The sequence below is a fragment of the Littorina saxatilis genome, linkage group LG15, assembly GCF_037325665.1.
Source record: "Littorina saxatilis isolate snail1 linkage group LG15, US_GU_Lsax_2.0, whole genome shotgun sequence".
NCBI lineage: Eukaryota > Metazoa > Mollusca > Gastropoda > Littorinimorpha > Littorinidae > Littorina > Littorina saxatilis.
In genome coordinates, this window is record NC_090259.1 from 35,316,598 (window position 1) to 35,328,913 (window position 12,316).

The window sequence follows — 12,316 nt, forward strand, 5'->3', positions numbered from 1 at the left end:
GAGCCTTTTTTCCACCGTTGAGGACTTTGATATCTTTTACTACAGGTATCACTCGTTTATCGGGAGGAGATCGGTCACGCCTTTCTAGAGCTGACGTTTTATCTCCTAGGCCGTGCGGGCTTCACGCCTTCCCGAGGTTTCACGCCTTCCCGAGGTTTCACATACTTTGGCATTATGTTTTAACGGTCACCTAGAGAGTTCGTCCTAATCAGTTCTGAGTGGACAGCCTTAGGCACTGATCGTTCCATGTTCGGCACTACAGCAAGCGCCCACTATGACGCTTGTTTCCATCCTTGATCGTTTAAAATTCATAGCTACTTGCTAGTGAAAATTAAGTTAAGACTTTTGTCGCTTTTGCTTAAGCTGCATTGGTTTGTTGATGAGCAATCTCGGTTCATCTTTTGATGAGAGGTTGCATTCTCGCCGAAACTGCAAATTATTTCCTTTGTTTTCGGCTTTAAGACGTTTCTTTCGACTCTTCTTTGTAAGGAGTCTAGAAAGGCCAGATGTTTTTTTCCGACATTTGTCTTGCATCTATCCATTGAACAAGGGACAAGTTCTTGCCTCTGGTTCATTACGAACAATTAGCGTCTACCTCATGGTGCTGTGGTTTACTCAAGCCATAATCTTTTAGTGCTTCATTCCTCGGAGGGTGTTTCACTTTTGGTCATTTGGAACTCAAGCGGAAGATGCACAGGTTCGTTTTTTATTACTCGCTCGCCTCGGAAGACATTTCTTGTTGTTTTCTGAACTTTCACAGCTCTCTTTTGAGTTAGGACTGTCTTCCTGGTCTAGCTGATTACAAGAGATTGTTCACTCTTTCGTCAGCCACGATCAAGACAGGTCAGTGAGGTTGGCGCTCTTTCCGGTTATCTGGAAGACGTAACTCACGAATCTTAAGGTTTTTCACTCAGGTCTCAACAGACTTTATGTGAAAGGGTTATTTATCTCAATAGTGCACGATTCTAGAATTTGCGCATCAGCTTTAGCATTCTCCAGTTCAGGAGGATGCTAGGATGTTCGACGAACTTTTGTTTGTTGTTGGAAGACGATGTTTCATTAGTCTGGAGAAACGTCGTCAGAACTAGACAAGACATTCCCCTTTCTACGCCCGGTGTGGAAAGGGCCCTGTCCTCAAGTTTTTTGTCATTTGAATATCAGTCCCAGCTTGTGATTTCTTCTTCTTTTAGAGTTCTTTTTGTTAAGAGCCATAGAATTTTGAGAGATGCAAGCCTTCCTTTTTTATAAAGAAGGCTCTCATACTCTTTTTTGTCGGTGCTCACTTCCCCTTGAAGGGGCAGCGAATTACATACTTTTTCGGGTCTCACGCAAGATATAGAGTATTTTGAACATACTCGTCTTGCATGGCTCCTTTTGGAGTGCCAGACCAGAATCTTTGGTTCTTTCGTTTTAAACGGATAGAATCAAATTATTCAGCGCTGGCTAGATGAGCTTCCACACTCATTGAACAAGCTTATGAGTGTGGCAGTCAAATGGGGGGGGGGGGGGGGGGAGCGTTCAGTCCTTCCTCTGCGTTCGCCTAGAACTCATTGGGCCAGAGCTTGGGCCCTTTATTTGGCGGTTCTGCGACCAGGCAATCTCGAACGGCCTCACAGCGGTGTTTTGGACGTTTTTAAGACGTCTTTCTTAAACTACTTTCTGCGGGTTTCTCTAGTACCCGCTGGGATGGTAGTAGTTGCTTACCAGTCATGGTTGAAGCAGGCCGGATTCTTACCAGAATTAAGTGAGTTTCCCGCCACCTTATGTAGCGATCTGCTATTTATGTGAGTTGGAGTAAGAATATGTGATTTAATCGAAAATTTCATTAATAAATTTTCATTTAATTAATATACTTACCCAACTCACATAAACTACTCACACAAAGTTAGGGAACACCCTTCATTTTCATGTGTTTTTGCAAATTGATGCTATTGTCAAAACTTTGCAAGCTACAACGCTGATCTTACACACACGCACAGAGTGGACTCCTGCCTTTGTTGTACAGGCTTGGTGTGCTGCACGTGCTACTCGGGCGTCAGTGGCTGAGCGTTGAAAATTGGTGAAAAGTTGGAAAATGTTACCGTTTTATGCCATTTTTTCTATAGCGTGTTTCTGACAAAATGATGCACTGCACGTGGAAGCTTGATGCTTTGACTGTGAACACTGGTCACTGGTTACTCAATAAAAGCCATGGCCTGGGCGGACCAGGGCACAACATCACGATTGTCGGACGACAGAAGTTAAGCCTGCTGGACAGAGGAAGAGCCATAGGGTGGTTCCAAGACGGTGTTGGCGTACGGGAGATTGCCAGAAGGCTTCTGGTGTCCCCCTCTATCATCACAAGACTGCGACAGCGCTTCCAGGCCACTGGACTAGTTCAAGACAGGCCTCGCCCAGGCAGACGAAAGAAGACCACAGCAAGAGAAGATCGTTTCATCACAAGACAGGCCCAGACAATGCGATCTTCCACTGCAAACCGTATCAGAAGGCAATTACGGGCTGCTACCAACACCAACGTCAGCACACAGACTGTTCGCAACCGCCTGCATGCTGCCCAGTACCTGACACCCGTCGTCCATCCAAGCGCCCCAAGCTGACCCTCGTCCACAAGAGAGCTCGCAGAGTTTGGTCCAGGCGTCACATTCTCTGGACACGTCAGCAGTGGGCTGTGATCCTCTTTACTGATGAGTCAAGGTACAGCCTGGAGCACAACGACGGCCGTGTGCACGTGTGGAGGCGACAGTGGGAGCGCTACAACGATGACTGCATTCAGCAGGTGACTGCCCATGGTGGGGGTTCCATCATGGTATGGGGTGGGATCTCTGCCCATCACAGAACCCCCCTCTACCTCATCCAAGGCAAACTGAACGCCCAGCGCTACAGGGACGAGATCCTTCGCCGTTTTGCTGTACCCACGTTACAGCAGATTGGAGCCCACTCCGTTTACATGGATGACAACGCCACGCCGCACCGTGCTCGGCTGGTAAACGCCTTTCTCCAGCAAGCAGGGGTTGTCAGGATGGACTGGCCATCCTGTAGTCCGGATCTGAACCCTATTGAGAACTTTTGGGATGCACTGGAGCGCCGAGTGCCCGACAACCACCCTCCACCACAAAACCTGCAACAGCTCTGGGGATTCCTTCAAGCAGAGTGGCAGGCTGCACCCCAGGCTAACCTGAGGAGGCTTGTCGAGTCCATGAGACATCACTGCACTGAGTGCCTGGCAAATCGTGGAGGCAGCACTCATTATTGACTTTGTTTTCGTGATTTTCACACAGTCGAATGAACTTTGAAAATTTGGTGACTTTTGAAAATGATCCCTGCTGTGTTTAAAAATTTGCCAAAAATGGATTTGTCCATTCATCGCTTTGATTGTTTTGTATTCAAACTGTCAAATAATGAAATTAAATATGTGCGAACGATCATCATTGTGTCTTGACTGGTTTTGGTGCATTGCGTAATATAAAAAGTGTTCCTTGACTTTTTGTGAGTAGTTTAGTAAAGTCCCTCCCAACCTACCCCGCGATCGTTATTAATGGTTGAAGGTGGTGTTTCATTGGGAATGAGGATACCGGCGATTGTACCGCGCATGTGCGGGCTGCCGGTGAGGGGAGGTAACTACCAGGGCCTTGTCGTCAAGGTTTTGTTTTGTTTTGGGAGTTACCTCCCCCTGTTACCAGGGTCAGTACTTCAATGTCTAAGCATCAAACGGAGGTTAATGCTATTTATGGGAGTTGGGTAAGTATATTAATTAAATGAAAATTTATTAATGAAATTTTCGACTATATATTTACGGAATTTCCCAATTCCGATTTCTTTTTATCCGTTGGTTCTTCCTCAGAAAAGGAATTTAGAGCCGTTTCCTTATACTATCTGGCCACCCAACCCGTAATCAGAATCATCCCTTCTGTTTAGGTTTTAATGTTAAGGTTATTCTATTTAACCTTCCCTGTTGAATAGACTTTGGATTACACGTTTCCAAGTGTTTTATTAATCTACAGATTGATATGATATGATGAGATGAATACAAACACACAACACACACTACAAAGTTAGATCCCGGACAAGCAACCCATTTGTTACGATGGTTTTGTAATAATAATAATAATAATACGAATATTTATAACGCGCACATATCTCACCAACAGGCGACTCAAGGCGCACATACACTCATTCACACACACAGAGACTTGAAGTCACTAGCACACACACACCATCAACCATTAAAATATGTACAGTTATTCAGGGTGGGATGGGGTGGGCAGTGTAGAATGCATGGATTATTTGGAAAAAAGGAATGTCTTGAGTGCAGATTTGAATGATTCGAGGGACTGTTGTTGACGGAGGGGGAGAGGTAGTGTGTTCCATTGGCTAGGTGCTTGGAAAGAAAATGAGCGTTGACCTGCTGTTTTGAGTTTGGTGTGGGGGATGTTGAGCTTGAGGGAGTCGGCAGATGATCTGAGTGCTCGTGAAGGGACATAGAGAGAGAGAGAGTCGGAGAGATAGGCAGGGGCGAGACCATGGAGGCATTTGTAGGTGAGAGTGTTGATTTTGTAGGTGATACGGGCAGGAACGGGCAACCAGTGGAGCTGATTTAGGAGGGGGGTGATGTGATCTCTCTTTTTCTTTCGTAAGACAAGACGGCCAGAGCTATTTTGAATGCGTTGTCTATTTAATGTTTTAATTCTATTCCCTCCAGCCTCGTGTTCCCTACAAATCTATTTTGTAATGTAATTATTGCGGCTTCTGTGTCCGATAGATTCACATTCTTGTCACTCTTCTTCATTCTTGAGTAGACAAAGTCTGCAACTATTCTGCCCTTGCGTTTCTCGGTTTTCAGCGTCAGCTTCTGTGTCCGATAGATTCTCATTATTGTTACTCTTCTTTTTTTCTTGAGTAGACAAAGCCTGCAACTATTCTGCCATTGGTTGAGCAGATGTCTTGAAAGGAAGATGAATCAGTCACCTGCTGTCCGACGGTCTCTAGCCCTTGATTCTTGTCAGTCATCCTGTAGGTTGTGATCCGACTTGGTTGACTGAACTGGTGTTGACTCGCTTGGAGTTAATGGTTATCCTTCCCAGAGCCTGCAATCAAAGCGTAAATATACGTTACTATCAACAAGCCTACCATTTTGACAATCTATGTATTTACTTAGCCACTTGTCGATGTCCGTTACTCATTCAGAAAACGATGAATTCTGCAACATTTATTTGATAAATTGTGCCGCTCCTTTTGAAAAGTAGATACCAAAGTTCGATACATATTATTTCTATACATTTAAATTCCTCACTTCATTATAAGCTCGTGTATGTCAGTTTTCTTCTGGCCTAACAGATTTCTGCTCTGGGCTCTAAGCCATTTTATTTTCTGCGTAGTGATCAACAAATGACGTTGCCTCTACTACGTCATTGTCGCGTTGACGTAACTTTCTCTCTCTCTCTCTCTCTCTCTCTCTCTCTCTCTCTCTCTCTCTCTCTCTCTCTCTCTCTCTCTCTCTCTCTCTCTCTCTCTCTCTCTCTCTCTCTCTCTCTCTCTCTCTCTCTCTCTCTCTCTCTCTCTCTCTCTCTCTCTCTCTCTCTCTCTCTCTCTCTCTCACCATTACACCGATGATCTGAGGGGTGAAGGGGGTGTTTGTGTACACTCAGACATTCAGATAATCTGAAAGGTTAAGGTCTAGAGGGTTTAAATTAGGTAAGTATTGCTGCCGCTCAATGTCAAACCTCGTTCTGTTGAGTCAATACGCCGAATTTGGTAACCTTTTTTGAAATTGCACAAATATCAGACCATTTGATCTATAGAATTGTCACTTTGTGAAACGGTGAGGCACAAACTGAAATTTATGTTCCCCAAATATAAAGTAATTTGGTCAACAGATGTAGAAGTTATTAGCATTTTTGAGGGTTGCATTTTTTCGGGTCACCCTGTACTTATTCCTATGATGTTGTTTTTTCCTTGTTCATCTTCTTTGTTTATGCAAATTACTGAATGCATGTGAATTAGAGTAGTCCCTCTCCGGGCGAGGGCTGGTTGAAGACAAGCTCGCTTGTATGCTTATTCCACAACCCTCATGAATATAGATTAAATTACATATTCCTACTCCGAATCACATGTAGCATTGACACAATCGGAGATGCTAGGTTCTGTACAGGCTAACCGTCTAAGGGAAGCAACCCCAACCACAAAAGTGTAAACGTAGCCATGGTAATGCCCATACACCCGGGGAGTTACCTCCCCTCGTGCATGCCACGTCACCACTGCTACTGAACACGTGGTTCCTATCATTCGACCTTACAGCTTTCGAGGGAGCAGGTTGTTGTATTTTTTGGGCTCCCCTGTGGCTGCGCTGTTGGTGTTGTTTTGACACCCACCGGCCACGTTACCGTCTATCTTGCCTCCTGCTTCGTAGTTGGTGAGCTCTTTCCATTTTGGTCATTATTTTGACAGGAAATTTGTTGTAGTTGCTGATTTTCGTCCGTGTTTGGACCTGTGATATTTCAGTGACTACTGTTGGCCGCCATTTTTGTTGTCAGCATGAGTTGACAGATTTTTGTGGCTAGGCCATGTATTTTGGAGGTAAACGTAATTTTACCTTCTTACTTGCTTTCTGCTTTGTTTAGCTGGTAAGCTTGTTCCTTCTTGTCTTTAGTTTGACAGGAATTTACCTATAGTTGCTGACTTTTTTGTCCGTTTGGACTCCTAAATGCGTTTCAGTAACTTATCTTGTGGCCGCCACGTTCGGTTGCTCAGCTTTCCTGACAGCTTATTTATGTGGCTAGGCCTATGTTATGGTGAGGTTCTCCTTACTTTACCTGCGTTTTTGCCTTCTGCTTTGTTAGTTGGTAAGCCATTTCATATTTCGTCATTTCTTTGACAGGAATTTTTGTTATTGCTTAATTTTCGTCCGTTTTGGACTTCTAAATTTTGTCCAGTAACTTATCGCTTGGCCGCCATTTTGTGTATCAGCGTCGCTGACAGTGGTTTCTTGGCTAGGCTTTAGCAGGTATCTACCAGTCCGTAGGACTTGTCGTGGTTTCGGATTTAACATGTTTTTTATGTTTTGTTCGTTACTCTTTCTGCCTCGAACAAACACTTTGTGGGGCAGTCATATACTGTTGTACGTCCCGTTTCTTCTCCTCGCCTTCTCTGCTGTTAGCAGATCAGGTGTTGCAGGTGTCTGCGTTATCTTTGTGAAGAAATTGTCGCGTGCCAAGCCTGCGTCTTCCGTTGGTCCCGCTGTCTGTGGGCGACGTCACCTTGTTGGCTTCTTAGACGCTTCCGGCCGAGACGTTGTCTAGGGCGGATGTTTTGCTTCTTCGTCTTCTACCGCTGTGGTTGGCGATTCAAGTAAGTCGAGCTGGTCCACAGGCCCTCGTGAGGCCGTCGGACAGTCCCTGCTGGGACACAGCTCTTTTCGGCGGGTTCACGACCCGCAAACCCCTGTTCAGTCGCACCCTGGCTTCACTGAAGACCATTGTGTGGCTGAGCAATGGCGGCAGTTGGTTCCGGCTACTTCTCCGACGTACGCACACGCTGGGGTCGTTTCCGGAGTTGTCTAGCCGTTTCCGACTGCTGCGCTTCCGGCACTCGCCGGAAGCATAGGTCCCCCGATGTACGCACCCGCTGTGGTCATTTCCGGGGTTGACCAGGTCCCCCGATGTGCGCACCCGCTGTGTCGTTTCCGGAGTTGACCGGACGTTGCCCCCTGGGCATTCGTCCTCTGTTCAGTCGCACCCTGGCTTCCTCGAAGACCATTGTGTGGCGGAGCAGTGGCGGTAGCCGTTTCCGGCGCTGCGCTTCCGGCACTCGCTGGAAGCATAGGTCCTCTGACGTACGCACCCGCTGTGGTCGTTTCCGGGGTTGACCGGACGTTGCCCCCCGGGCATTCGTCCTCTGTTCAGTCACACCCTGGCTTCCTCGAAGACCATTGTGTGGCGGAGCAATGGCGGTAGCCGTTTCTGGCGCTGCGCTTCCGGCACTCGCTGGAAGCATAGGTCCTCTGACGTACGCACCCGCTGTGGTCGTTTCCGGGGTTGACCGGACGTTGCCTTTAGGGCATTCGGGCTTCCGGCCTCCGTCCTCGCATTCGGCGCTTCCGCTTTTCGCGGTCTCGTCTGGTGCTTTCCGGCTCCGCCCGGATTTACTGCTCCTTTCGCTTCCACTTCCTTCAGGATGTCGGTAGCTGAGGAGCAACGCCAGCCCTTCGGGCAGGTGTTGTCTTAGCCCTGGCCGATGTAGTCAGCGTTTCAACCTTCGGTTGTCGCGTCGACTGCCGTTCCGGTGCCGGCGGCTGCAGACTTGCCGTCTTCTCTCTCTTAGCCTGGTCAAGGCATGAGTTAGGACGACGTCGGGGGGGGACGGATTTCCGGTTTTCCGGTTATGCCGTTTCACCGGCCTTCCACCAGTACGTGGACTTCGGTTTTTTCGCTGGTTGTGTCGGACATTCAGTCTGTCGTCAGCGATTCCACACGTGCTGGTTATCGGGAAAAAGGCTTAACGCTGTCCTCTTAGCTGCGGCAGAGGTCACGTCGAAGTTTTTTCCCGGACGGGGCTTCGGCCTCCTACACTTCCTGTCTGGAAGCATAGGTTCTCCATCACAAGCGCATGTTGTGGCTTGTCTGGGGTTGATCGAGGACTGGCCTACGGGCGTTCGGGTTCCGGCCCCAGTCCTCTTCTGTTCTGTCTCACTCTTGTTCCGTCGTGGGCATTTGTGTTTCACAGGGCGGCAGCCGTTGTCGGCGTGGCGTTTCCGGTTTTACTGGAAGCATAAGTCCTCCATTTCAAGTACACTTTGCGGTTTTGACTGGAGTTGACAGAGGACTGGCCTACGGGCGTTTGGGCTTCCGGCCTCAGTCTACTCTATGCAACTTTCGCTTCCGTTTTTTGCGGTTTTGTCTGCTGCATTTCCGGCTCTGTTCGGATACACTTCTCCTCTTCCTGACACTCCTTCGGAGGTCGGGGGGTGAGGAACAGCGGCTGGCCTACGGGCATTTAGGCTTTCAGCCTCAGCCGGGGCAGTCTTCACTTTACCTGTTGGGTGTTGAGTTTACTGCCTATTCAGTTCGGGTGGCCCTGGACGTTTCCCCTATTCACGACCGTCATTAGGGGGATGAGTCAGGTCTTTTTCCGGTTGGATGGTTTTCCGGTTTCCGGTCATCTCATTCATCAGTTTACCACCAGCAACTGTGACTTCGGTTGCGTTCGTAGCTGAGCTATTCTGGTTTTCAGTCTTTGGTCAGCAATCGAACACGTTCTGGATTTCCGTCGAAGCTCGGATCTTCGGCTCAGGATTTCCCGTTGGGTGCATCGACATTGGTGGCTTCCTTGTTGGTTGACTTTGTTGTCGATGTCGGACTTCCGTTCCGTGAAGATAGGATGTTTTCCTACTTCCGGTTCCTTAGTCACCTTTTGTAGGTACCACGGTTTGCAGGTTTTGGCTAGGCCATCTCCTCCCGAAAGTGGTATCTCTAGTGTTTTGGTTCTGCCGCTGTTTCTACTATGGTTCAGTTCCGGAACATGCTCAGCCTTGACTGGCCTCGGCTACACGGGCTTCACCTTCTGTTCCTTCTTGCTTATTCAGCCTTTGGAACTTGCCTCCTTTCTCTACTCTGTTGGCCAGCCCTTGCTAGGGTGAGCATGGAGCAGATGAGGCTGCCCTTCCTTCACTACGCTCGTACGGCGGGTGTCGGAGGGACTCGTTTCTTTCGCATTCTCAGTTCCCTGAACAGTCAAAGAGAGTCGCTTAAACTTTGCCTGCAGTAGAGATTCAGTCGAGTAGAGATCAGCAGGTCTCTGACTGCTTTACAAGGGTTGAAGGAAGGTAAGGCTAGCATACTCAGAAACATGCTTAGCAGAAGCATGCTCATTCCTCTGGTTAAGCTAAGCTGGCAGCCTATAGGCAGCCTTGGCTGGGCAACAGCCATTCCACGTTGCGGCGATGGTGGTTGTTGCCTTCCCGTTTCTTGTGGCTTCGGACTTCGTCTTTTCTTTCCTTTGTTCTCTCTTTTTAAGAGATTGGATAGGACGATTTTCGTTTGGGTGGGGTTCTCTGGATTCAGGTTACCCCTGTTTGGCCACAAACGTTTGGACTTTGGTCCTTGTTGTCTTTCATCGAGTCGGACTCTGTCTTTCTCTAGTGATCAGACGCGTTCTGGTGTTTCGTCCAAACTTAAGGTACGCTTGAGTTGGCCTCGGAGGTAACATTCAGATTTTCCTGAGGGGGCATTGTCTTGGACAATGGATGTTTGAGGAGTAGTTCTTTGTGGCTTTCCTCCTCTCTCTCAGGTTTTGGCTACTCTTCTCCTTCGGGCAGAGGTTTAGCTAAGGTTTGGTTCCTGTGACTTCAGTCTTGGGCCTTTCCTCTCTTCTTCCTCATCTTAGTATGAGGCGAGTCCGGATGACGTCCGTTGGGTCGGGTTTCCTTACAGTCGCCCGGCTACAAAAGGCAACTTTGTCTAGGGCGGTTGTCCGTTTTTCTCCGCGTTGGACTCTGTCTTCAGACAGGGACAGACGCGCTCTGGGTTTCTGGCCAAACTCAGGTAGGCTCTTGATTTGGCTAGGAAGTTAACTGCCTGTTTTTTCCCTGAGAACTCTGGTTTCGGGAGTCTTATGGCTGGCTGGCTTCACGGTTTACGTTTACCAGTCTTGGTTTTCTGCTTTAGGTTTTTGATTCACTCTCGATTACCTTCAAGCAGACTGTTTTGGGAACATTCTGGCTTTTAGCCATTTTGTTTATGGTTGCCAGTCACATCGGTTTTTGACCACCGTGGGTCCTCTCTTCCGGTAGCTTACGCACAGTCGTAAGTGGCTGCTGTCGGGTGCTACCTCTCTCCCTGCGTTCGCAGGGACTGGTAGGGGATGACTGGCGACCTTCTATTGTGAGTTTTCTCTTCGAGGTGGACTCTGGTACGTAGTGCTTGGATGTCTCTCTCTCGCTCTTTCGTGGGGATTGGTCACTCTTATTTTGAGCTGACTTCTTTCTCACAAGCCTTTTGGGCTTTACTACATCCCAAGGTTTGCAGACTTTGGCATGGTTGTCTTAAGGTCACCGCGGGGGTTCGTCCTTCTCAGTTGAGGGGACAACCTTACGCACGGATCTTCTCAGGACATTAGCATTTCCTTCCAATAAAAAGGGGGGGGGGGAAGCTTGTCTTTCCCTTGGCTCGCCAGGTTTATTAATCCAAGGCTTGGGTCTATTCCTGTGCTGTTTTTTACGGCTAGGAGATTGGAAGAAGTGCTGAGCACAGCTTTCTGGATCTCTGAGGTTGTCTCTTACGCTTTTGCCTGAGATACTTCTCGGCTGTCAATCAGGACTTTCCTCGGTTCCCTCACTGCCTGTTGGCAGTGGGCCAGCCCTGCCAAGGGCTTTTTGAGTGGGTTAGATTTTCTTTCCCACTGGGACCGCCCTGATTCTTTGGCAGCGGTCCAGGTTTTCGGCAAGGTTTTTTGAGTGAGTTGGATTTTTCTTTCCCACCGCCTTGTTGTTGCAATCTGCTACATGTGATTCGGAGTAGGAATATGTAATTTAATCGAAAATTTTATTGTAAATTTTCATTTAATAAATATACCTACCCGAATCACATAGTATATTCCCTCCCGCCAACCCCGCTTTTGATTTGGAGAATTTATTCTTTAGGTCGAATGATAGGAACCACGTGTTCAGTAGCAGTGGTGACGTGGCATGCACGAGGGGAGGTAACTCCCCGGGTGTATGGGCATTACCATGGCTACGTTTACACTTTTGTGGTTGGGGTTGCTTCCCTTAGACGGTTAGCCTGTACAGAACCTAGCATCTCCGATTGTGTCAATGCTACATGTGATTCGGGTAGGTATATTTATTAAATGAAAATTTACAATAAAATTTTCGATTTATCTCATCTAATCTTGTCATATTTATCTTATCCCTCTCTCTATCTCAACTCCATTTGGCTCTTTCTCTTCGTGAGGTTAACACTAACTAACAGTAATTGACCTATCGTACACTATTATGGTCATGGACCAAAATGTTAATCACAGTAAAAATAATATTCAGCTCTTTTTCTGCAGGCCCTAAAAGCTGTGTCTACCAAGAAAGTCGGGACTGTGGAATCTGAAAGACAGAAGAAGAAACAGGCAAAGGTAAAGATTTTGTATTATGATTTTGTTTTTGTGTTGATAGTTCAAATCAAGTGGTGTTCAAACCGTCATTGTTCTGGGAATACATATGGTGTGAAGCCATAATCAGAGTTCAACATAATTTCTGTTTGTGTTCCTGTCCGTTGTCTGTTTATTCTTTTCATAACATGTATCTCTGGTAAATTCTTATAGCTGAGCAGGACTT

General features: G+C 47.4%; 2 protein-coding genes across 4 annotated transcripts in view; one reads left to right on the forward strand and one right to left on the reverse strand.

Moving 5' to 3' along the window:
- The window catches only part of LOC138949186 (deoxynucleotidyltransferase terminal-interacting protein 2-like), a 182,335-nt gene that overhangs the window by 31,880 nt on the left and 138,139 nt on the right, over positions 1 to 12,316 (forward strand). For all 3 annotated transcript variants that reach the window (XM_070320965.1, XM_070320963.1, XM_070320964.1), the window contains one exon: positions 12,043 to 12,114. In XM_070320965.1, coding sequence (XP_070177066.1) covers positions 12,043 to 12,114 — 72 coding nt within the window. The remainder of the gene's footprint in view (positions 1 to 12,042; positions 12,115 to 12,316) is intronic.
- LOC138949182 (NADPH oxidase activator 1-like) overlaps positions 4,902 to 12,316 on the reverse strand; it is a 148,966-nt gene continuing 141,551 nt past the window's right edge. The window contains exon 7 of the mRNA XM_070320959.1: positions 4,902 to 5,084. Coding sequence (XP_070177060.1) covers positions 5,004 to 5,084 — 81 coding nt within the window. The 3' untranslated portion in view covers positions 4,902 to 5,003. The remainder of the gene's footprint in view (positions 5,085 to 12,316) is intronic.